The sequence below is a fragment of the Phocoena sinus genome, chromosome 3 (genome assembly GCF_008692025.1).
Source record: "Phocoena sinus isolate mPhoSin1 chromosome 3, mPhoSin1.pri, whole genome shotgun sequence".
NCBI classification, from domain to species: Eukaryota; Metazoa; Chordata; class Mammalia; order Artiodactyla; family Phocoenidae; genus Phocoena; species Phocoena sinus.
The window spans coordinates 164,435,886-164,460,934 of record NC_045765.1 but is presented as its reverse complement, the minus strand read 5'-3'; the positions used below and the strand labels follow the sequence as shown (position 1 = coordinate 164,460,934).

The window sequence follows — 25,049 nt, the reverse complement described above, 5'->3', positions numbered from 1 at the left end:
TAGAATCGGTCCCCACACCTTTCCTGGGCCATAGTTTGCTAAATTCTAAATAGGGCCAAGGATCTTATGCAACCCAAGTATTTATGCAGAGTTATAGAATAATTTGGAACTCAAAAACCCACCAGCAACGATTTGCATGAAAAAACCTTTAAATGAATATTTAAAAGTATGCATTTGAAACAAAGTAATTCAAACATGAAAAGTGCTCGCTGTAGCTCATAAATCAAGAATCTTCAATGGCACAACGAATTCTTTTCCCACCAGGGAGCAAAAATGAAATCGTGTCAGAGAATTTGAGGAATGGATGGAAATGAGGAGGGAAGTGAAGGCACATGGGATTGTGTTGAACAACTGAAGTTCTCTTAATTCTGGGCAAAGCCTTCCTACCCACAGACAGACAGACAGACACACACACACACACACACACACACACGCACACACACACGCATCATATCCTCAGAAACATTCACTCCAGATATTAGAGTATAAGCGATCTTCACAACACATTTACTTTTAAAGCCTCTTCCTACATTCAGTGACATAAGGAGCTGTCAGGCTCTCTCCCCGCCCCATTCACATCCCCCCGCCACCAGACCCACACTCCCTATTTTTACTAAAGTGATAGAGTGGAACATGCCCAAGTTTAGCAAGTATGATCACTGAGATAAAGAGCTGCAAGCTAAGACTCCTGGTTTCTTTCCCCAGGTCTGTGCAGGGGATGAAATGGCCTTTAGCAAGTCACCTGGGCCTCTCTGGGGCTGAGCTGCCTCTTCTCTCTGGTGGCTGGGAAGTGGGTCCTGGGGCTTGAGTCTTCCACAAGCTCCCCCAGGTTCCCACTCCTTGCCACGACCTAGTAACTTATTTTACACACTTCTAAAACAAAGTTTCCAAACTTATATAAAAGAAGATTCCACACAGGTCTCCCTAGCCCTGTCTTCCAACTAGATTGCCACTCCTGAGTCCCTACATAATAGGTATTTGGATACTGGCACTAGGTTGGCATCAGTGAGTGTCACTTCCAAAATTCTATTACAGAGAGAGAAGGAGTGAGTGAGAGAATAAGTATTCTTAACAGATTTGGGGGGCAGTGGGATTGCAGCCTGCGTCCTGCTATGCCAGGCCAGTCCACACCAGCAATTACTGTGTTGAATTGAAAAGGCCCTTGGACATGCCTCTCGCATGCTTCCAAGTTCCTTTTATTTAATCTTATTTATCTTCACAGTCATCCATTTATGTCAAGAAGGGAAACATATGAGTGCAGCATGTTACTAGAGTGACACAATTACCAAATACCTTCAAAAGAGGAAAAAAAAAAAAGACAGTAAATCCGGGTTAGTTGTCAGATGCTTTAGGAGACACAACTTTAGTTGTTCAATCATAGTGTCTTGTTTAAGCTGAACATATGGTGCTACCAGCAGACACTCGCCAGTTCAGCCCGGTTTTTGATGGGCATAACGACCACAGAAGTGTCACCTCCTCTGAACTGGCAGAGAAAAGCAGGCTTCATCCCAAAACCCCAGTCCAGCCCAGCTCCCCCGTCCCTTTAACAAGCAGGCAACAAACTCAAGGGACTTCATCACTGGTTACTTTTTCCCCATTGCTGGAATCTATGTAATTTCAATGACAGGTATGGGAGCGACCTTTCCTTTTCCCAGTGACTACACTTAGACAAAATATAATAAATTCGAGCCATCACAAAGTAGTAAAAATTCAAGGCAATTAGTCATGGGTTAATTTTTCATTACTACTTAAATCTCTGTAAGGTGAATATCTGCTTTGGGAAAACTCCTTACTTTTTTCTACAACTGAATGTAGATAACTACCTGGGTGATCACAGAAACAGTGTTATTTTTATTCTCTGCACTCTGTCTGGATACGATCAACAGGTCTATGTGATTTTTTTTTTTTTTTTTTTTTTTTTTTTTTTTGCGGTACGCGGGCCTCTCACTGTTGTGGCCTCTCCCGTTGCAGAGCACAGGCTCCGGACGCGCAGGCTCAGCGGCCATGGCTCACGGGCCCAGCCGCTCCGCGGCATGTGGGATCTTCCCGGACCGGGGTACGAACCCGTGTCCCCTGCATCGGCAGGGGGACTCTCAGCCACTGCGCCACCAGGGAAGCCCTATGTGATTCTTTATTAAACTTGACTATAAGGATGGATATCTTCCTCTTTAGATTGGCGGGGGATGGGAGGGAGAGAGAGGGAGAGGGAGAAGGGGAGAGGGGTACAGAGGGAGAGGGAGAGAGAGAGACACAGAGACAGAGAGAGTGAGAGAGAGAGAGAGAACACTAAGAGTTTGGGAGACTGCATTACTTCCAAACAGAAGCAACCGATAGCTTTGAGTTCAGATGCTACCACAGCCTACCTAGGGACACCCTGGCCTTCCCTTCCTTCAGCGGATGCTGAAAACCTGCCCACGGACACGCCCAGCCTGAGTTGGCTCCAGCCCAGCCGCCTGCCTGCCTCATGCCCGGGGCCCCAGCACTCGCCCAGGCACCCCCGGGGCCGAGCCGCGGGAGGCGGGCGGCGAGCCCTTTACCTGCCAGGCTGCCCGGCCTCTGGAGGGTGGCCGTGGCATACAGCTCCTGCGTGTGCTTGCCGTACGGCTCGGACGCGTGGACCAGACGCTTGGTGGGCGACAGGGTGGCGTACGTGCCGATGGTGGAGCTCAGCTGGTGGATGGGCGAGGAGGAGAGGGTGGACTGCACGGTGGGGGGCGAGGTCACGCGGATCGGGGACAGGCCGGCCGAGGACACGACGATGTTGATGGGCGAGCTGGTGCTGTAGGACTTGGCCAGGCGGCTGGGCGACTGCTTGGGCGAGGAGCCGCGCGGCGCGGCGTAGGAGGCGCCCTCGGGGGCCGAGCCTCCGCGCTGCAGCTTGGTGGGCGAGCCGCCCTGGGGCGCGGCCAGCGGGGAGCCCCCGCGCGGGGGCGCGGGCAGCGTGGAGCTCGAGTAGTAGAGCGCGGCGGCGGCGGCGGCGGCGGCGGGCGGCGCGTCGGGCAGGTGGAAGGCGCTGCCCAGGCTGGGCGCGAACGGCTCCCGCAGCGGCGGCGGCGGCGGCGGCGGCGGCGGCGCGGGCTCGGGCCCCGCCAGGTGCCCCGCGCGGCTCGTGGTGCCCTGTGCGCGGGAGAGCAGAGAACACGCGCTCTTAGCCAGCGGCAAGCAGAGGGAACCCCCCGCGCGCGCCGCCCGGCCCCGGCGATCCCGGGCGGCGCGGGCGCGCCGGGGCCCCCGAGAAGCAGAACCGCGTGGGGTATGGAGACGCACGCGCCCCTCCGGCCGCTTGGGAGCGGCTCCTGTCCGACCGAAAGAGAAAAACAAACAAACAAACAAAAACCGGAGAGCAAGGGGCGGCTGACCAGGGGATGGGGATCCCGTCTGACAAGTGGGACACGTATGCTGCTCACAAATCTCAGAGGTTTCTGGAAGAGCAGAGGCATCGCAATAGTCTCCGAACGCTTTGAAAAGGCCAGCCAGCGGGGCCATCGGGATCTACTTGCAGGCAATCCCGATCTGTTAGTTTTAACGAGAAATTCAGGCGTCCAGCCTATCCTCCCCCCCCTCCCCCACTCGCACGGGCATTTCATTGGATACAGTTTCTACCTCTGAAACTGGCCAAGTTGCCTACTTATCTGGAGAACGTAAGAAATAAGCATACTTCGTGGAGTTTATTCTGTTGCCATTTTCCCGTTGGTTCTTCTTTGTGGATAAGTTAAAAGGAGGGGAAAATATGAAGTCGGAATAAATATGCTTGGGCTTTCAGGCTTTAAAAGAAAAAGCATTTCCAGAAGAAGCAGAGCAGTTGTAAAAGACTAAAAAACCCTCCCTTTTCTAGATTTTAACGCTGGGCTCCAAATCTTTCAGCATCTCTCTCTCTCTCTATCTCTCTCTCTCTCTCTCTCTCCCGCTCGCTTTTAAGAGCCCCCTGCAGTTGTGTCTTCAAATTAAAAGCCAGTTGCCTCTGGTCGATTTTCAAGAACAGAAAAGACAACAAGGGCTGGGGTGGAGCTGGAGAGACAGTTGGAGGGGAAAGCACTTTCCTTGAATCTGATCCAGAGATATATTTGCATTCGAATGAAAACACTACATTGTCAACCACTTCTGGGCAGGAGCTCTGGGATCTTCCAGGCTTTCCCGGAGGAGCAGAAAAGTTTTTTGAGAGCAGGCTGGTGTGAAAAGGGGGTAGGACTGTGTACACAGAAAAAGAGAAACTGGGGAGAGCAGGTTCTGAAATTAGGAGTGGGAATTAGGTAGGGAGGAGGACGTGGGTGAGATGGAGGGAAGGGGGAGAGAGACAGACCGAACAGATGCTCTCCATTAAGAGTTTCAATGTTGCCTCTCCACTCGCTTTGGAACTGCAATTGGCAAAAAACAGACCATCGCACACACAGCGTTCCAAATTTTATCTGGATGTCAGGTTCATGTGAAGATCTGAGGGAGTTAGTCGACCAATATCAAAATCCTCTATTAAGAGTATCCTAGATAGGAAGAGAGTCTGTTGAAAGACATTCTGTGGGAGATGTGTGTGTGTGTATTTATTCATATATGATGTATATATTTCACATATTTGCATATGTGGGTATATATATATATGTGTGTGTGCATTCATATATGATGTATATATTTCACATATTTGCATATGTGGGTGTGTATATGTATGTATTTATCAATCCACTGACAAAGTTTCTCTCCTTGACCAAACTCTAGTCAGGCTCCTCTGAACTCCCTTCTCAATATGGCTCTACACTGCCCAGTTTTAGCAAGAATCCTCCACTCTCAGTGTCTGGTCACCCTCCATACCTGTTCCAGTTCCTCATTCTCCACCATCTCCCAGGCAATGTCTCATCACTCTGGCCTGTCTTCAGCAAGAATCCTGTTAGGTCTATTTAGCCAGAATCTCCCCCCAAGCCCCGACATTTCCTCTTAGTGATTTTCCACCCACTGACCTCCAACCTACTCCTTGGCTAAACATTCCTCCTTTTCCTTGTTGTTTTCAAAATTGAGCCCAGTTATATACTGAGGTCTCTCTTCCCCTAGTGCAATACTTAAATTCTTTTCTGAATCGAAACGGTATTTACTGCTTTAGCTACTATCCAGTTCTGGTTTTTCTTTAGCATCACAAAGCAATTATTTTGAGTCCAACAGTAGGAGTGGAAGTAAAATGTAAGCTCCATGATTTTGTGCAGTAATGCGCCTCCAGCAACGAGAACAAGAAGGATTCATAGCAGAGATACCACGAATGTTTGTGGAATCAGTGAAGGAATGGTTAATAAAACTGGTCCCGAGGCTTTGGCGTGAGGGTTTCCATGGTGGAGAAGCTCTGCAGAGCTGGTGTGCTCACCTGGACCCCAGAGATATAGTCTAATATCATCCAGAGTCATGGTGGGGGGAGCTGCTTACATCTAATTGTGCTTCCCTCCCAGTAGAAGTTCTGAGCATGAAATGTATAGCCTGGGCTTCTCAAATCTGGCTGCATGTTATAATTGCCAGGGGAACTTTTGAAAAAAATCTCAGTACCCAGGCTGTATCCACTAGCCACTTAATTCAGGATCTCTGGAGGGGGGACCCAAACATCAGGCTTTGGGGAAGCTCACCAGGTGATTCTAATGTACAATCGAATATAAGAACAAGTCATCCCTAGAGCAGTGGTTTTCCAAGTGTGGTCCCCGTTCCATCAGTCAGCATAAGAAGTAGCAACGGCATCACCCCACATTTACTGAGTGGGGAACTCTGGGGGAGGGGCCCAGGGATCTGTGTTTTATCATGTTCTCAAGGTGATGATGATGCTTGTTTAAAGTTTGCAAGCCTCTGATCTAGAAGAGATTCTGATTCAGGGCTCTGAAGTGAGCCTGAGGGCCTGCATTGCTAACAATCTCCCGGAAGATGCTGCCGGTCTGAGAACTACTGCTAAGGTGCAGATAGGGACTGTCTCTCTTCACTTTTCTTAGGAAGCTCTCCTGGGGCCTGAGCAACATTCCACTGTGCAGAACCCAGCTGTCAAGTGACAGAAAAGCCTCCAACAGGAATTTCTGGAAATCTTTCCCACAGGCACATGAGGAGGAGAAAGAACCCCAGAGGGTCTAAGGAGGGTTCCCTGCTGACAACAGGACAAATACTTTTTGGTATGTCTTGGATATATAATATTAATAACCCTATGTGACATCAAAGATCCTATTCCCTGGTAGCATAGTTTTCAATAAAATAAATACTAAAGTACCCTAATATCAATTTAAAAAGCATCATGTAGTATTCTAGTTTTTAAGTATTAGAATAACATGGATCCTAGGGAAACCTTGAATAAATTTTGCAAATAATTTATTTTCCCTTTAACACGTTGGAACTTCCAACTGGAGAAGTGCTAACTCTGCTGAATATTATTCATAAGGATTGTTAAATGGCCCCCAAGTCTATAAAAGTTTTGAGAACTGCCAAACTATTTCCAGGTATTTTGACAGGCTATAGCAACCAATTCAAAAACCTTTTAAAATACGGTAGGATCTTGGTGAAATGTTGCCAGTAACTTTTCTACAAGTAAAAAAGAAAAACATAAACAATAAAACTGTATATGCATTTTAAGATGGGTATCGTCTATGTTGGAAATGTTCTATATCTGTACTGTCCAATATGGTAGCCACTAGACACATGGGCCCTAGACACACGCACTGGATTTTAACACACATTTAATTTGAATTAATTTGAATTTAAACTGTCAAATGTATCTAGTGGCTACCTTCCTGGATCGCACAGTTAAGTAAGCCCTTCTGCAGTTTTTAATAAATAATCTGGGGGTATTATACTCCGTTCCAATAGTCTACAGAATAATAAGTACCTAAGAATGGTCCTTGGCTAAACAGAAAAATCTATTTGTAGCATCAGTTGAACAAAGAGTAATCTTTTGGGAGCTTATCTCCACTCTTGTGTTTATGTTTTGTTCCATTATGTAATTTCATTTAGCAACTCTTAAGGATACATTTCAAGACAGATGCATGATTCATAGGATGGTTTATTATGACCTAGGTCATTGGATTAAAGATAATATAAGCACATTTCAACACACATAGAATTTCATCTACTTTACTGTCATGGAAGCTCAATTCTACCTTAAACATATGTTAGAACTATAAATAAAACTGTAAATCCAATGTTAAAGTTCTAAAACTTAACTTTTTCTTAAACTAATGACTATTACATCCTACTATTTGGAAATGTGTGTGTACAAGTGACGAGCATTGAAAATTTTTTTACTGATAATGATAAATAAGAGATACATGATGATACAAGATTTTTTGGAAACATTTGGATAAGATGGAGCCCCAATACTGTCCTGGATCACACAGTACGGGCTACTGACCAGGACAATTCCTACTGGGGCTGTCATTCCCAGCTCTTTGAATCAGTCTCAAACCAAAGGACTACTTTAAATGTCCTTCCCACCCCTCCGAAGTGGGGAACCCATCTATGTGAAACTGACAAGGAAGCAGAACACTGTCAAGTAGATGCTCTGATTAAAGGGTTTCCAGTAGGCAGACCGGTGCACATTATCTTGACATTATTTTGGAGATCTAAAATTGCTATATTTTTGTTGTTACAGAATAATATCTGGCTCACAATTACATTGTTTGTTTTGTTTTGTTTTTTTATTGGGAAGTTCCAGCCCCCAAAATATGGCTCTCTTGGACCAGAACATGGCATTAGGCCTGAAGACTCAGCATAGCTGTTTCCTGACCTTTTCAGGTTGTATCTTCTGTAAAGAGGGTAGAGACAGCATAAGGGTGACAAGGGGGAAAAATTCTTCAAACTTGGAAACTTATTTAAGCCTCACTCTCGATTTGGCAGCACAAAAGACCAAAACAAAAACCCAATGCTTACAGCCAGTTAACAAGGGACTTGACAGCCTGAACTCTCTAAAGAATCGTGACTTTGGATCATGAGTTAGCACTGTCACCGAGCACAACCACGTTTTATAGAGCAGACCCATGGTTTACAAGCAGTCCTTGTGAAGACGCATTTAGACCTGCCAAGTTTCCTGGAATTGTCAGTGAGGCCCCTAACTCTGGGTCAGGAGGAATATCTGCCCAGAATGCTGGGCAGCCGGGCCAGCAATGTCAGGAATGGGAAGCTGGAGCCTGTGTTCTGTGGCCTCCCAGATGGGAGCCTAATGACTTGGGATCAGCAGTCTGCTCCCCCAGCAGACTGTGTTCATCACTTTTCATTTTCCTGGCATCACTCATCTCCCGGTTTCTCCCTTTTGTAGGTCACCCTGGTTGTAGGGACTGAGGTCACCGCCAGGAATGGTGCTCCTGGGCACAAATGGTGTCACAGAGGCAGAGCTGGAGAGTACGTTTCAAAGGAAGGCAGAGGCATCAGGGCCAGCGCCACAGAAGAGCCCAAACATGGGAATGGAGAGTGGATTTGGTGGGAAGGAGTCTGACTGGTGTTCGAAGGAATGCAAATGCAGATAGGAGTAAGTGGCGAGAAAATAATAGCGATGACCAGAGAACATTCTTTCAGTGAGTTAAAAGCCTGAATAACTTCTGAATACAAACGAAAAAAAGAGGACATGGCTTTAAGATGACATCTTTGAAGAAATCCATTGCTAAGCCAGAACGATCTGGTAACACGATTTTGTAATATCAGCTACGCGCTGCTGATTAAAATGTCTGAGAATGTGTTGAACTTCCTAGGGTAAGTTGGCACAGGGTTCTAGGCTTGCACAGGAAGATGGACAGAGCCATCTACTCTCACAACTTGGAAACAAGAAGAAACCACCAACTCCAAAATGCCAAAGTCTCATTTCGGTATCATCTGAAGTGTGCCTGTAATACAATACAATGAGAGTAAAATGAATCTACACCCCCAAAGTAAGTTTTGTGCCCTTGACTCTCTGGGATGAAATCAATTTGCTTGAACACTACTATCATGGCTCCCCAAATCTCAGTAACTTCTCTTTTGAAATTGTCCTCAGAAGAAAGGCCACTCTCTAAATAATTCCCAAGATAGAAAATCCTGGTTCTGTGAGAAAGATTTGATTTTGGAAATAGCCAAATAAAATCAAGTGCCTTGTCTAGCAATTCCTTTGAGGAGTGCTGCTTGGGGTGAAAACTCATATGAAACGTAAAATGAAGAGACAGCTTCTGTGCACAGTTTACACACCATCCCTGAAGGCATCACCACTGGGATGAAGTGAGGAAAGGAAGGCTGGGTTTACCTGGTGGGGAAGTTACACTAACACTGAAAGGTGGTACCCAGAGCAAATTAAACTTAAGTAATTGCAAAATGAAGACACTTGAAAAGAATTTCTTCCTCGGATGAGAACATCTCAATTAAATAAGAGCTATAATGTTTGAGATAATAATGGGGGCCACCCTTATTGCCTTCTCTTTGCATGAGGGCCCCCAAATTATGGAGGATCAAGAGGGAGGGATGGAGAGAGAGAGAGAGAAAGAGAGAGAGAGGGAGAAATACCTTGCAAACATCACCCCTGTCACTGCAGGCAGGCAGGCAGAAGGAGAAGGGGGTGGTAGTGGTCCATTGCCCAGGACCCCTAAGTCACTAGTATAAACAGGGTAGTGCAGACTTTTGCACGCTGGGTACTGGTTTTTCCTTCCCTCTGACATCCCTTTAATAAAAGTATGATTAGGGTCATCATCAATATATATTCTCAAAAGTATTTCACGTGACCATTTCTATGGTCTACCAAGTGGAAAGAAAATAGAGAAGAAAAAACTAAAACAATGATATGACTGTCATATAAATTTATCTTTAAGAGAGATTTTTTTGATGGCAACTCTTTCCAAAACAACATGAGCCTTGGCAAAAATACACTCTGTAAAACTTTTACTTCAGCAAGGGGCTCACTTAGTATAACTTTAATACCCCCAAACTTTTACTCAGAAGAAATGTTATAGTAAAACACGTACACACCCTCCCCACAACGAGAAATGTTTCAGTTATTGAAACCAGATTAAATATATTTCTACTGGAAAGAGAAAATGGGTAAGATTTTAAAGCAGAGCATGGAGAAAGGATTTCCCACAGGTAATCTTCTGAAACCTACCTTAAAGACAAATAAGCTGCCAGTTTCCCACAGATATGCCAGACAACGTATACAAGATGACATGACTTCTCCTCTAAATGCAGCATAGTGTATACATTCTACACTAAAGACATCTCACCAATTTTGTGGTTTCCAAGTTTTTTAGTGACTTTTCTCTTTACAGGTGCTACCAGCAACAACTTCTTTCCTAATTCAACCAACTGGAGTGATGTCACACCAGCTCTCTGTATAACTTTTTGCATTCAGTAATCAAGAAGCAGGTGTTTATTGGGGGATTGCTGCCTCCTTTGAGCCCTGTGTGTCTCTGTGTCCATCCCACCACCATCCAGAGTTCTCCATCCCCTTGACCTTCACATCTACCTGATGTAAAAGTGCACCAATAACCAATGTTCCAAACTCATCAGCCTCTGGCAGGAGTGAGCAGATGGTGTATTTATAATTATAATATAGCACAAATGAGAACTTTTAAGACATAAAAGGCAGTGCAACATTAAATAGACGGGCCAGGTCAAAAGAAATGGCAAGTTGCTTCTCGAGAAGCTGACTGCTTTTTTAGTGTATCTACCACTGTTCAAGCTTTATTTTAATAAACTGTCATACAATTCTTAATTTCCTGCAGTAAGCAGGCATTTCCTAGGATCATGAATGCACACAAGGCTCACTTCAGTTCTGCTGGATATGAAAGTGGTTTTAAAATCTTTCGGTTCCTGTACTTCTTTGCCAGTATTCTGTGTACAGGTGTATACTTTCCTATTTCTTGCTTATTTTGTTTCTTTGAGGAAGGAAACACTTGATAAGACTACTTTGTGTTTGGCCATGGGGAGAAACCAACACTTTTAGAGGGACTCTTCTGGGCCAGAAGTTTTACGTTCGGCATTTCATATAATGCACAGGAAATTGGATGTGAGTGGAAGCAGGCCAAACCTGGAGAAGGCCCAGTTTCTGCACCCATCCACAGCCTTTGCAGTATGAGCATCAAGAAGGCTGCAGTTTGAGGAACGTGGTGAATATTTGGTGAACCCTGGGTCAGTCACTCAAGATATGGACATTAATTTTGTATGGTTTCCTCTCTTGCAGCAAGGCCATCTGATAGGAAGAGATAGACTTATATGCAACTAACTATAGGATGTTATATGTGAGATGACAAAATGATGCTTTCAACACATAAGTCGGGCCACGTTGTGCCTCTGCTCAAAATTCTCTTTCACCTCCTCTTTCCACTTCCAGTAAAGGACAAGGTCATCATGACGATCAACTGATGGCCAACTTGGCTTCCCATCTACTTACAAACTCCTGCTCCCCTCTCTGGCCACCTGGGCCTCCTTGCTGTCCTGTCAACATGCCAGGTCACCTCATCCAGCAGCCTCTGCCTTTGCTGTTCCCCAGACAGCCACACAGCTTCCCTCTCTTCTCCTTCGTGTCTTTGTCCCAAACTTGGGGCAAAATTCATCACCTTCTAACAAACTATGCAACTTACTTATTCACTGTGTTGACTTTCTGAATTCCCATTGCTGCTACTAGAATATAAGTTCCTTAAGAACAGGGATCATGTCTGTTCTCTTTACTTCTCCAGCCCAAGCACATATAATAGCTCATGGCATACAGTAAGCACACCTAACATCTTGAAGGCATTAAAGAATAGCCCAGAGGGGCTTCCCTGGTGGTGCAGTGGTTGAGAGTCCGCCTGCCGATGCAGGGGACACGGGTTCGTGCCCCGGTCCGGGAGGATCCCACATGCCGCGGAGCGGCTGGGCCCGTGAGCCATGGTCGCTGAGCCTGCGCGTCCGAAGCCTGTGCTCCGCAACGGGAGAGGCCACAAGAGTGAGAGGCCCGTGTACCGCAAAAAAAAAAAAAAAAAAGAATAGCCCAGAGATCTATAAATGCAACTGGAAAAGCAGCTCTGTTTTGACTGGGGCACCTCACAGGAGCCACACAAAGCCCAAGGTTGACTCAGACGAGGAAGAGCGGGATGGAGGGGTAGTCTACACACAGCCTTAGAGGCTGGGATGGGGAGCTTGCAGGGCGGCTGAGCAGAGCGCTGGGGTGCGGCAAAGAATAACTATGAATCAGCTCACGTCACTTTCTGGAAAGGCCTTGGGGTCTGACGGGAAGGATCTTACGCTCTCTCTCTCCTCCAGCCCAGTCCCGTGAACTCATCTTAGAGTCTGAAGAGAATGACTTTCAAGGATTTTAGTATTTTATGGCGATTTTGTGACTCACAGTTCTTTCAGACTGACATGGTAGGGCACGGCAGGCTATGCACCAGGGCCTAGAGTACAGCCTGGTGATGACCACCCAACAAACATTTATTATGTTGAATAAACTAGCGTTTGTTAAAAATGGAAAGAATCTTTGAACATGATGTTCCTTTGAAATTACATTCTGACATGATTTATGAGCCAGATTATTGACCTTATTAACCTGGTCTGGCATCTGTGAGCCATTATTTGAACTTTACTGGCCCTTTTGGCACTTTATGACAATAGGATATTCTAAAAATCAATCTAGCCTGGAAGGAATGAGCCATTCAGAATATTGAAAAGAATGTGTCACAGGGCTGTGCAAAACCCCTGGAAGACAGGGCTCCTTAGGATAATACAAAGGAGATGTTACGGGAATGGGATGTAGCCTCCCTACTTTCAAGGGTATTATAACACTAAATGCTGAGTAAAAATACTGATTTACTAGTTCAGCATTTCTCCGACATGATTTTGAAGTCACAATAAAACACGCCTTTCACACTACAGCATATGGAAGCTGAAAGTGAATCATGGTACCAGATCCGCCACTTTGCTAAAATAAACAGGATTCCACTATCCACCGGCAGCCTCCCTCCCGCTAATGAAGTGGATTAGAATAACCCCCTGGTTTGAATATTCAGACTTCAACCACCCACCTGTCAGGTAAATGAGTGTAGGCCAGTAACCTTTGGCTCAAACTGAAGTTATCACCTTGAACATGCACATTTATAGATGCCTTCAAATATAGAGCTTTGATATCTTTACAACCAAGTTTTCTGATTAAACTTTAAGGCAGACTTTTAGTGTGAGGCCCAATCTGTCCTTTGAGCTTTCACTGTTTCACTTCCATGGCGACTGGTGGATGATAGAAATAACTCCAGCAACATGGAAGTAGATCAATCACCATATTGTTTGTCCACATGTATAGAGCTCTTAATAGGGTCAAGCTGTAGACATATTTAATTGAAACAGTCAACATATAAAAGGAAACCTACGAAACACTCTTTCGAAATGATTAGACTTCAATTCAGTCAAGAATCCGTCCACATTCTTACTACTGCTGCCTTAAAGTGGTACAACTTCTCTAAATGTGTTGAGTTTTAGCTTTTGCATCTTTAAAATGTAAATGTTAGTACAGCCCTGTTGTGGGGATGAAATAAGAGGATGTATGTAAAATAGATTACTTCCTGGCCTCAATAAATGGTAACGATTAATTTTATAAAATTTTATAACTAAGAAAGCTTTGATTTAACAGTTAGTCCTATGTGTGAATTGAGCTTATAAGATGCTCACAAATCGAGTTGATAATTAACTGACTTTTTGGTTTTGATACTGATAGTTCCATTTTCCATGATGCCCAGCTATGGGAAATCTGATTTTTTTTTCATTTGACTTAATGTTTTCAACTCAAATTACAGGGGTCTTAGATATTTATGAGAAAAAGCCAAGGATGAGTATTAAATGAGTTCAAGATAAAAATAAAAGAAAGGCAGAACTTTATTGTTTTACTAGCTACATGTCTTAGAAGTTCTAGAAAACTGGTAAAAGCTAAATTCATACCTTTCATAGGTTAATTTGAGTATACAATATTCCTTATTTCTGAATATTTCTGGCCCCTTGGACCTAGAAGTATGGACAGATAGAAGGGTAAAAAAAGGGCTGTAATCCACTTGTTTGCTTCCAAAGGATTCAAAATTACATATATTCCACCATGATCACTGTATCACTGTCAAAGAGAGTCAGTATAGATGGGAAGATGAAAAATAGTTCCTTTCGAGAATGGGATGCTTTTGAGAGAAAAAAACAAAACAAAACTATACCTAGAGAAAAAATATCCTATAGCTTCCATTTCATCTTTTAATAAAACAAAATGAGATTAAAAAGTCTAATAACGTTTGCTATGCTAATAACATCACTCAGTATTTCAAACATTATATAATGTTCTTACGTAAGCAAACAATAAGGACTATTTTGTATATACGATAAATGTACGTATATCAAATAATTTTTTCTAATTAATTAAAAAACACTTTTTTTAGACATTCCTTCTTGTGTCCTAAAACATTTCTGTAAGGGAGGCAGAACAGACCAGTGCTTTGAAAGAGCAGTGATCCAGGAGCTGGGGTTAGTCTGTGTGCATGGACCTGGACTCAGTGACTTCGAGGTCCTTCCCTTCCCAAGCACCATACACCTCCAGCTCTCCATCTAAAGTGGGCGCACCCTCTGAACCGGGTCATGCACTAGACCACCACAGGGGGACGGGTCCATCTCAGTGGGATGTTTTATTTACCATCCCCTTTTATCCACATAACCTTGGCATCACAAGAAGGTAAAAGTTACAAAGCCACTGATGGATCAGGGTTTTACCTGAAAAAGACAATCATGTTTTTAATAGATAGCTGGGACAATCATTTAACTTTCATAGTTGAAATGCACTGAGACTTTTCAGCTTATGCTTCACTTATGTTCATATCACCTATGAAGAGCATCTCACGGTGACCGTACGATGCCATTTAAAAAAAAAAAAAAAAATTATTTATTTATTTTTGGCTGAGTTGGGTCTTTGTTGCTGCACGTGGGCTTTCTCTAGTTGCACCGAGCTGGGGCTACTCCTGGCTGTGGTGCGCGGGTTTCTCGTTGCGGTGGCTTCTCTTGTTGTGGAGCACGGGCTCTAGGCACACGGGCTCAGTAGTTGTGGCTCGCGGGCTCTGGAGAGCAGGCTCAGTAGTTGTGGTGCAGGGGCTTAGCTGCTACGCGGCATGTGGGATCTTCCCGGACCAGAGCTTGAACCCGTGTCCCCTGCATTGGCAGGCGGACTCTCAACCACTGCGCCACCCGGGAATGCACGATGACATTCTCTCACTGCCTCCTCTCTGTCTGCAGACATTTCTTGGGGGCCATGTGGATGGCTAGGGCCTAGTGATAAAAGATGAAAATGGCCCTGCCGTGAGGTAGCTTTTAGTTTAGTTGGAAAGGCATATGGATGCATAATAACCATAAATTGGTGACAGAGATGAGTTTTGTGGTTACAGTAGCCTGTGGTAGGTAGTGGGCCTGGGGAAGGGTTTCTGGTCTAGAGGCACTGCCCAATAAATGCAGAAAGGATGAAATTAAGCTCTTCAGTTTAAGGAGTGCTTTTGGGGTTGTGGGTTCTTCATTCCAGGAATGAATGCACAGAGATTAAAAGGTCTCAGGCCCTTTTATACTGAAAATAAGTATAAAATAGCTTAAAACAAGATAGGCCTCCAATAGATTAATTCTGGAGGGCTGATTGAATACAGCCTGCACGCCAAAATTATCAAAACTGAAGTATTAAATGGTACACACACACACACACACACACACACACACACACATTACAACATTTATATGTTTTTGAAAAAAAAATTGAGGTTGGTAGCCACTTTTTACCAAGAGCTGATTTTAACTGCAGCTAATAAATGTGTACATTGAAACCATAAGAAGAAGTACATATCTTAAAGAAACAACTAAGGGCACATTTCAAAATCAAACTTGACAAAGTGTAACTATTCCTACCCTAATCACAATTATTTTCAGAACAGTTCTGTATATGTGTTGATGCATTTATACTGTGTTCCTTTATATGATTAACCCCAAATAATAATTTCATGCTTTTTTTTTTTTATGGAGAGAAAATGTGTTCCAGGTGCCCTTACAAACTCAGAATGTATGTCATATTTACATCACATATCAACACGGAAATAGGAACCAGGCACACATTTGCATATTTACATAGGTAAGTATATATAAAGCAGATAGAACATGAGCAGTTCACAGACATTCCTGCAGAAAATATGCTTACAACTCCGAGTTACTCTATAATCATATTGTATTATTCATTTCCTTCACTCACAGCACAGAGGGCATCTCTCCAAAGTTGTAGAGCACTCGTAAAAAAGGCAGGAGGGGACACCATAGCCATTTGACAACCCTGCTTCCTGCCTGGCTCCTTGGAGCCCAAAGTCCAACACAGCAGAGGGCCCCATCCCCACACGTACCTGGCTGAAACTCTGGCCTGCACCTCGGGCTTGTGCGCTGCGGGCTGGGAGCTGCGACGGGGCTGTCTCACCCAGGGCCAAGGTCTGGTTGCTATGGTAGCTGGCTGGATACTGGAAGGACCCTTCAGGTTTGGAATTGAGCTGGAGTGCACTCTGGGAGAGCAGGCTGGGCCCTGCATTGAAAGTCATTTAGAGCAGTAAGTGACAGCTTCAGTGAAGCAGAAATGATATGTATTATTTATTGAAGAGTAGCCTAGAATTATAACACGCACATGATTCCAGCCACCTATGCTTTGAATTCTGAGAACTAAAATGACCGTATAATTCGACTCCAGGTCTTAAGTGGGATTTTGTTTTTTCTTTTGGTGGTTTAAAAGTTCTCCAAAGAGTAGATTTTTTTTCAAATGATCTCATCCTGACCTACATAAGGACATTTCTAACAAGACAAATTAGTTAATCAAGCAGTTGTTTTTATATCAGACAATATCGGAAACATTTGAAATAACTGAAAGGTCTACCTTTTGATACGTGTTAATTGCATTAATATAATTATATCTCCTACTTAATTATCAGGATGCTAAAACACTCAAAACCTTCCAATCAGTAACACATTCTCTTGTATAAATAGTGATGTAATACCTCAATGCCTGAAGGGTAGACAGTATGTAAAATATTAATGGCTCTCATACAACGTAGAATTCACCCTGATCTCACATGATCTCTGATGGCTGGTTATCTTTGCCATCACAGCAACGCACAGTAGGAGAACAAAGAGGAGATACGGTGTTTAAATCGGTGCCACTAACGTGGCTGGTACTACAAGTGATGGAGAAAGGAGTTCCTGGCCTCATTATTTAATCATACATTGTATGAGAAAATGTGGTTTATTTTCTTACGTTCTTTTTAGATGGGATCTTTGCCACAGTTTGCCCATTTCCTTTGTAAGCAAGTTTTCTTTAATCAAATTTCATACTCACTTTGGGAATGAAAAGAAGTATAGAAGAGTGTAAGTATACTACTACTTTTTACTGTGTGTGTTAGAGGGGACTGGGGTAAGTAGAGTGAGTTGGGTGCGGGAGGGAGGACGTGGCATCACAAGTTTTCTCATGTTATCTTAACCATCATACAAAGCCACTTCTTTTTTGAAGGAGGGTAATTATATACACATGGATTATGGTATTATCATTATCCCATCCTTAATCTGCCTCTTTGGCTGTTTTTTAGACAATAGTATAATTTCTAATAAGTATAAACAAACTTCAAGTTCCTTACTTCTTTCTTTCTAAGGACAGAACATGTTTTATTTATTTCAAATGAGACTTCAGATTTGACATGACATGGGCCATTTATTTTGCGGGAAAATAACATGTCTTCTCTTAATAAGCATAGGTTCACATAATCTTTGCCTTCAAGACCTTACCCTTCCCTCTAATTCCCTGATGGAATGTCTAAAAATTGCAAAAATAGTTTTTCATCATCAGATATTGGATAATAAGTCAATTAGCTAAAATAGGTAAGACCTGGTATTTCGGAATCTCTACAGTTTCTGGAAAAAAAGTCAAGGAAGGAAATAAAACCATTTCCATCCAGTCCCAATTTCATCATGAAGGGCATAACAAAAGTACAGTTATAATCCTTTTTCTTGCAATTTAGAAAACAGAGTCCCAAGAAAATAGTACATACCAGATGGTGAAGTTTGCGATAGCTTGCAAAAAATCATTTAATCCATACTAATGGTATAATAGGGCTAATCACCAGAATATAATGCATCTACGGGGAGTGCATTCAGAGTTTCATTCTGGATGCCAAGAACATAGTTTCCCCACTGCTGCTGTTGAAGCTGTCAGGCATGGAGACGGAGTCAAGGGGTGGTCTCTGATGCCCAGGCCATGGGCAGGCTGAGATGTGGGAGAGCCTCTGGAAGGGAAGAAGGACGAATGATGGGGCAGAGGCAGATGGGAACTGACTGCAAAATGGAGGAGAATGAGGTAGGTACTGGGACGACACTGTTGAACTGTAGCCAAGGGCTTTCCCCCTTGTCCCTATCCTCCTGGAGGTCACTGCTCAATGGAGGGGAGTGAGTCACGGCAGAATAAGAGGGGGCCTTTAAGGTTAGTGGTCAGCATTCTACCTACCAATGGGCAGCTTCCCACTGAGACTTCTTTGGCTATTTCTTTCAGGACAGTCCACCCTGACACAATGGCTTGCACTGGCCATGTCCCCTCCTCCACGATAATGCATCTCCAGGGCAATGAAAGTTGAAACAGATACAATAGTGCAAAGACTTTTGGAGATGTCAATAAAATGGAAAAAAATCTTTACTGTCATATAAATAATTTAACAATCTATAAAGCAAAAACATTGCATGTCCTGGTTATTTGCTTTTTTAAAGAGATGATGTGACTTTGCTCTGATGAACTTGCATATGTAGCTAGCAAGTCAAACAAAGTTTTCAATTCTGAATAGATTCATAAAATAGTCTCTAGAAACCTACAAATGCTCTCCAGGCAGGATCTAAAGGTGGCACTTGAGAGTCCTGTTTTTGTTTTTTTGTTTTTTTTAACATCTTTATTGGAGTATAATTGCTTTACAATGGTGTGTTAGCTTCTGCTTTATAACAAAGTGAATCAGTTATACATATACATATATCCCCATATCTCCTCCCTCTTGCGTCTCCCTCGCACCCTCCCTATCCCACCCCTCTAGGTGGACACAAAGCACTGAGCTGATCTCCCTGTGCCATGCGGCTGCTTCTCACTAGCTATCTATTTTACATTTGGTAGTGTATATATGTCCATGCCACTCTCACTTCATCCCAGCTTACCCTTCCCCCTCCCCGTGTCTTCAACTCCATTCTCTATGTCTGTGTCTTTATTCCTGTCCTGCCCCTAGGTTTTTCAGAACCATTTATTTTTTAGATTCCATATATATGTGTTAGCATACGGTATTTGTTTTTCTCTTTCTGACTTACTTCACTCTGTATGACAGTCTCTAGGTCCATCCACCTCACTACAAATAGACAGTCCCATTTTAAAGCAATTTCAATCAAAAATATGATTTATGTGCTCCTGAAATATGCATCATGAAATAATCAAACCTGTGCATGTTTTATAGAATCAGTCGTGTATTTGATCAATACTTCATGAAAACAAACCACGATTCTCTGTCTCATTGCTTGGTTCACACATGTCAAGCACGGAACCAAGAGGTACTTTGACAAAGGTAATTGCAACAATAAGCAATATATCATAATATTACAACCCTGACATAGCACCTGGCAAGGACAAAACAGTCAGGACAATAGCCAAAACACCACATGCATTTTAGAATGATTTTCCCATTGCTTACTAGGTTTCAAATGGATGGCATTTATTCACTCCAATTTTAGAGAGGACGGATATACGAGAATATGAAAAAGGTTGAAATTACAGGACAATTCTTAATTAGTTTATAATAAAAGTAAAATTTACATGTAACTAACTCTTGATTAGCTTTATTAACATTACTGTGCATTGGGGTAGAAAATACAATTTTCCAGAGATTTCAAAAACATTTTTAGTTTTGGGCTTTAAATGATGATTTTTTTATTTTCTCAAGAACTTAGGACTTTCCATCAAGTCTTGTTTGGGCTAGAGGTAAAATTAGGCTGTATTCCTGAGGACATGAAGTATATCCACCATTGGGGGATGGGGACAATGTAAGAGGATTTCTTGGGATGCTCAGTGGGGACAGGAAGAGACTAGGATTTAAAATTCCAGCTAGGGAAATGGAATGTTGCCTTTAGTGTAATTAATTGCTTCAGAGGAAACTTCAAACTATGGCAACAGTCGATCACCGTGTCCTATTAGGTCACCAAAAGCAGAAGCCACCCTCTCGCATATATGCTTCCAGGACATTGACCTAAGAGGTCACAGGTGACTTCTTTGACCTTTCTGGACCTTCTCCATCTTGGGACAGTCCTCAAAGCTAAGCCCAGGGGTCCTATTCAAAATATCTCAGCCCTGGGGGCTAGGAAGGAGAGGGGAAACTGTTTACTGATGAACTGATAAAAGTCAAAAGAGTATGTGCCCCTAATCTGCTCAAGACACACTATTTCAGGGACTTCCCTGGTGGTCCAGTGGTTAAAGACTCCACACTTCAAAGGCAGGGGCACTGGTTCGATCCCTGGTTGGGGAATTAAGATCCCATACTCTGCATGGTATGGACAAAAAAAAAAAAAAGACACACTAGTTCCAAATGGACAGAGGGGAGAAATTCCGAAGGAACTACAGAGTTGAGGGACATGGGGCCCGCCATTGATCCTAGAAGAGCATCTTAGTGTTATACCAATATCTTAATATGTCTTCAAATATCAATATATGAATTGACTAAAGACCACCTAGCAACCCGTGAAAAAAAATGCCCTTGTATGTTTGTCATTATTCTGAGAAGTATAAACAGGAGTGTGGAGAGGCTAAGCGGTCGGCCAGTGTCGTACACTCTGTAAAATGAAGATGAGACCCTATTCTTGTCTTCCACCTTCAGCTCTGGGAGTTGTGGTTGATTAACATCAAAGCATACTGAAGTCATATACACACATCAACATTTTAAGGTTGAAAAATTCTTTCATCAGTTTATTTGCGGGAGAGATCTTCATGCCTCAGATTGTGGTACTGCTTCCCCAAAAAACCTCTCCTTAGAGATTCAAGGTGTTGGCTGGAGGAAGTCTGCTGTCCTCCAGGAGTGGGGCAGAAGTCAACCTCAGCAGATGGAAAGGCTGAAGTGTTCATTTCTTGCATAAAACCTCAGACTCACTTATAGGTTGTATTAACATACACTAAAACATATAGTCAGTTTCTCCTTAAATTAACTAGATAGTTTAGAGTTTTCCTGATTATGTGCACTCATTATCTTTACACGGATTTAAAAAAGACTTCATTTGGAATTGCTTATTCTTGTCTCCTTTAGCTAAATATTGGTCCCAGAAAACTGTAAACCTTAATTAAATTACATACTTTGAAAGTATGAAAGAAAGAAAGAAAAGGCCAGAGGTGTACAAAGTGGCATTCCCAAGTCATTATTTGGGTCACAATCATGCCAGTTAGAGCAGGTGTGTGTTGGAAAAAAATCCAGGACTGGAACTCAGCAGACCTGGTGGACTCTAGTCCATTTCCACGTTTATGAAAGCATAGATGATGATGAAGATGAGGATGAAGAAGAAGATGAGGATGGGGCTTCCCTGGTGGCGCGGTGGTTGAGAGTCTGCCTGCCGATGCAGGGGACACGGGTTCGTGCCCCGGTCCAGGAGGATCCCACATGCCATGGAGTGGCTGGGCCCGTGAGCCATGGCCGCTGAGCCCGTGCGTCCAGAGCCTGTGCTCCGCAACGGGAGAGGCCACAACAGTGAGAGGCCCGTGTACCAGAAAAAAAAAAAAAAAAAAAAAAAGAAGTTGAGGATGAAGAATAAGAAGATGATGATGATGATGAAGAAGGATGAAGAAGAAGAAGAAGAAGATGATGATGATGATGAAAATGATGATGAGGACATCAATACCAGCTCACCTTTCCTGAGTGCTAAGTTCCAGGAACTGTCTTGAGCAGTTTACATCTATTAACCCCTGGAATCTTAACAAGATCCCAATAAACGTGACGTTATCCCCCTTTACGACGACAGAGCTGAAGGTCCCAATGACTGAGACCACACACACTGATGCCTGGTGCAAGCAAGGCATTCTGGCTTCAGAGTGTGTGTTCTTTCCACGCTTCATTATTTGTTCTCTAAAATTTTAATATCTACAAATTTGAGTACCTAATGAGATAATGGATGTGAAAGTGCTTGGAAAAATATAAACTGCTACACAAATGTCGGTTATTATTATTATTATCTAATTATCTAATTACTGAGCCACATGATCTGAGAATAAAATGCTGATTGGAATTTGTCCTGAAAACCTTATTATAGTACTGTCCCATATATCAGTGTTTTCTTTCAACAGCCTGTGAGCTTTCATTCTGCAAAGGAGACATACAAGGCATAGATCATTAAAATGGCTTGAAATTAAAACCAAACCAAATAAAACCTAGTGTCAGAGCCAAGAGATGGGGAAGAGAAAGTTCTCTCTTAGCCTGAAATTCCCGTCTTTATCAACCTCAAAACATTCTCAAACTTCAAGTGCTGTTTAAATGTTACCTCCTCCATGCAGCCTGCCCTGATGCCTGATTGCCCGGAGGAAATTAACCCTACCCCCATCATGCTACCTTAACACTCTGCATAGACCAGACTCTGAGAAATTTCAACAGAGATATGTGTACAGTATTATACAGAAGTACAGTAATAGGATAAAAACAGGGAGTCTGAACATTCATGTGAAAGCAGCAGGACTCTGGGATTGGATACTTGGAGACACTAGAGGCCAGGGATTTCCTGGAGTGCAGAGAAAGGAAACCGGTAATAATGGAGGAAACATGAACTGCGGTAGTGGCCATGGTAGGAGGGAAGAGAAAGTGCACATTTAAGAGGCATCCTTTTTAAAAAGCTCATCGGTATTTGGGGACTAAGTAGACAGGAAGGGAAGGACAGCTGAAATGACTGGCCACTCTTCAGCTGATCTCTAGCAGGATCTCGCTGACACTGCACTGGGTGCTGGGGAGATTCCACAGTGCAGAGTAAGTCCTTTTAGGAAAGCCGAGCAGACAAGACAGAACTCTTAGTGTCAGGTGCACACCTTCTGTTTCTACAAGTTTTAAGGTGATTTATTGGCAGTTGCTAATTCTGGTCTGCTTCAGTTGAACATCTGTCCCAGAACTCAGCAAATATTCACTAAAGGAGTGTGAAAAAAGCAAAAACTCCCCTCACATGTCATTCCAAGGGAAGGATTAGCAAGAGACATATGTTGCGGGACCCCGTTTTTTTTTGGGGAAAGACAGGCTTAATCTTAAAATTACAGAGTTTGTTGGAGATGGTGGGAGTTCACATAGTTAGAAAGGGAGTCTGGGCTTGGTTTTTTTTTTTTTTTTTTTTTTTATTATGTGGGCCTCTCACTCTTGTGGCCTCTCCCGTTGTGGAGCACAGGCTCCGGATGCGCAGGCTCAATGGCCATGGCTCACGGGCCCGGCCGCTCCGCGGCATGTGGGATCTTCCCAGACAGGGGCACGAACCCGTGTCCCCTGCATCGGCAGGCAGACTCTCAACCACTGCGCCACCAGGGAAGCCCTGGGCTTGGTTTTTTTTTTTTTTTTTTTTTTTGCGGTATGCGGGCCTCTCACTGCTGTGGCCTCTCCCATTGCGGAGCACAGGCTCCGGACGCGCAGGCCCAGCGGCCATGGCTCACGGGCCCAGCCACTCCGCGGCATGCAGGATCCTCCCGGACCGGGGCACGAACCGGTATCCCCTGCATCGGCAGGCGGACTCTCAACCACTGCGCCACCAGGGAAGCCCTGGGCTTGGTTTTAATACTGGCTTTAACAGACCTGACTCTCTTTCTAGATCTTAAAAAATTTCCAAGATCAAAGTTTGGTTATATGTTAGTGAAATTTTAGGACAGAGATGTAATTATCCAAGTCATCAGTGGTGGAAGCTGAAGCCACAAGAACAAGACAAGGTCTCTACGTGGTAACTAAGATATCAATTTAATTCTGAGGGATTATTTTACCATCAAAAGAGTTATTGACAAGAATGCACTGAAATAAACAGCTATGAGGTCTAGGCAATGTCTCGCATAGGCGCTCAATGAATGTTTTGTTAGATTGCTAATTCAGGATGATCAGGAATAATAAACACACAAGTTGAGACAGACAAATTCAGGACCGAATAACTGACAAAGGCAGCTTTGTTTAGATTTCCGTTTGTCAGGAAGTTTAGAAACATTCTTTACTTACTCTTAGGTTAAACTGACTCTTTCAAAATAATATAAAATCTCATCTTTACGTAGACCATGAAAAATAAAGCCAATAAGATTCACACACATCGATAACCGTCAGAGAATCTGCATTCATTTCCACTCTCTTGTTATCCAATCTTTGTGGAAGGCTAAGAATAATTTGAAGGTTGCGTATTATTTTATTTTAAATGAGAATAAAATCTTAGAGCAGCAACACATAAAAAGAAAGGGGAAATCTTTTAGTGGAAAATGTTGAGTAAGAAGAAAGGAAATAGCTAGTGGAAATTATGTATATATATGGGTGTGTATATATATACACACACAAAAGGGCTATTATAAATTTGAAAATCAATGAGAAAAATTGTCAATTATTTGTAAGGTGATTGAACTGATTTAAATCAAGCTTAAAGCACTTTAGTCATATCTAACTGCAAGTTAACTCTACACCGTACAAGTACTGACTTTTGCTTAAATTGCACTATTAATCAGTTTCATTCATAGCCGCAGTTTCCTCTTTATGGGCTTTGGATGAACTTGCCAATTTACAAACCCACTTGGAATAAGAGGTAGTTAGTAGTGATAAACTAGTTGTTTTCTCCTGATCTTCACTAGTAACTTGAAAAGATCACAGGAAGGAGTTTCACTAACCTAAAATCTACCATCCCTAAAATTAACTGGGGGCAAAAGCTCGAGCGACCCACTTATGTAAGAAAGCTCAGGGCTGATGTGGTTGTTCTATAGGCAGACGTGTTCCTAAACTTGATTTCTAAGTCTCTTTCTTCAGAATATCAGTTTCATCTGGTCAGCTCCTTTCAATGTATAATGCTTTACTAAAAGTGAGAACTTTAATGGTCCCAAGAATACAGAAGTACTC

At 43.2% G+C, this 25,049-nt stretch overlaps 1 protein-coding gene across 2 annotated transcripts in view; it reads right to left on the bottom strand.

Moving 5' to 3' along the window:
- The window catches only part of CTNND2 (catenin delta 2), a 944,584-nt gene that overhangs the window by 400,807 nt on the left and 518,728 nt on the right, over positions 1-25,049 (bottom strand). The window contains exons 6-7 of one of the 2 annotated variants that reach the window (XM_032628308.1): positions 16,317-16,489; positions 2,538-3,117 (exon numbers count right to left, since the gene is read on the bottom strand). The exons of the other annotated variant lie outside the window; for it this stretch is intronic. Coding sequence (XP_032484199.1) covers positions 2,538-3,117; positions 16,317-16,489 — 753 coding nt within the window. The remainder of the gene's footprint in view (positions 1-2,537; positions 3,118-16,316; positions 16,490-25,049) is intronic. 2 annotated transcript variants of the gene reach the window in all.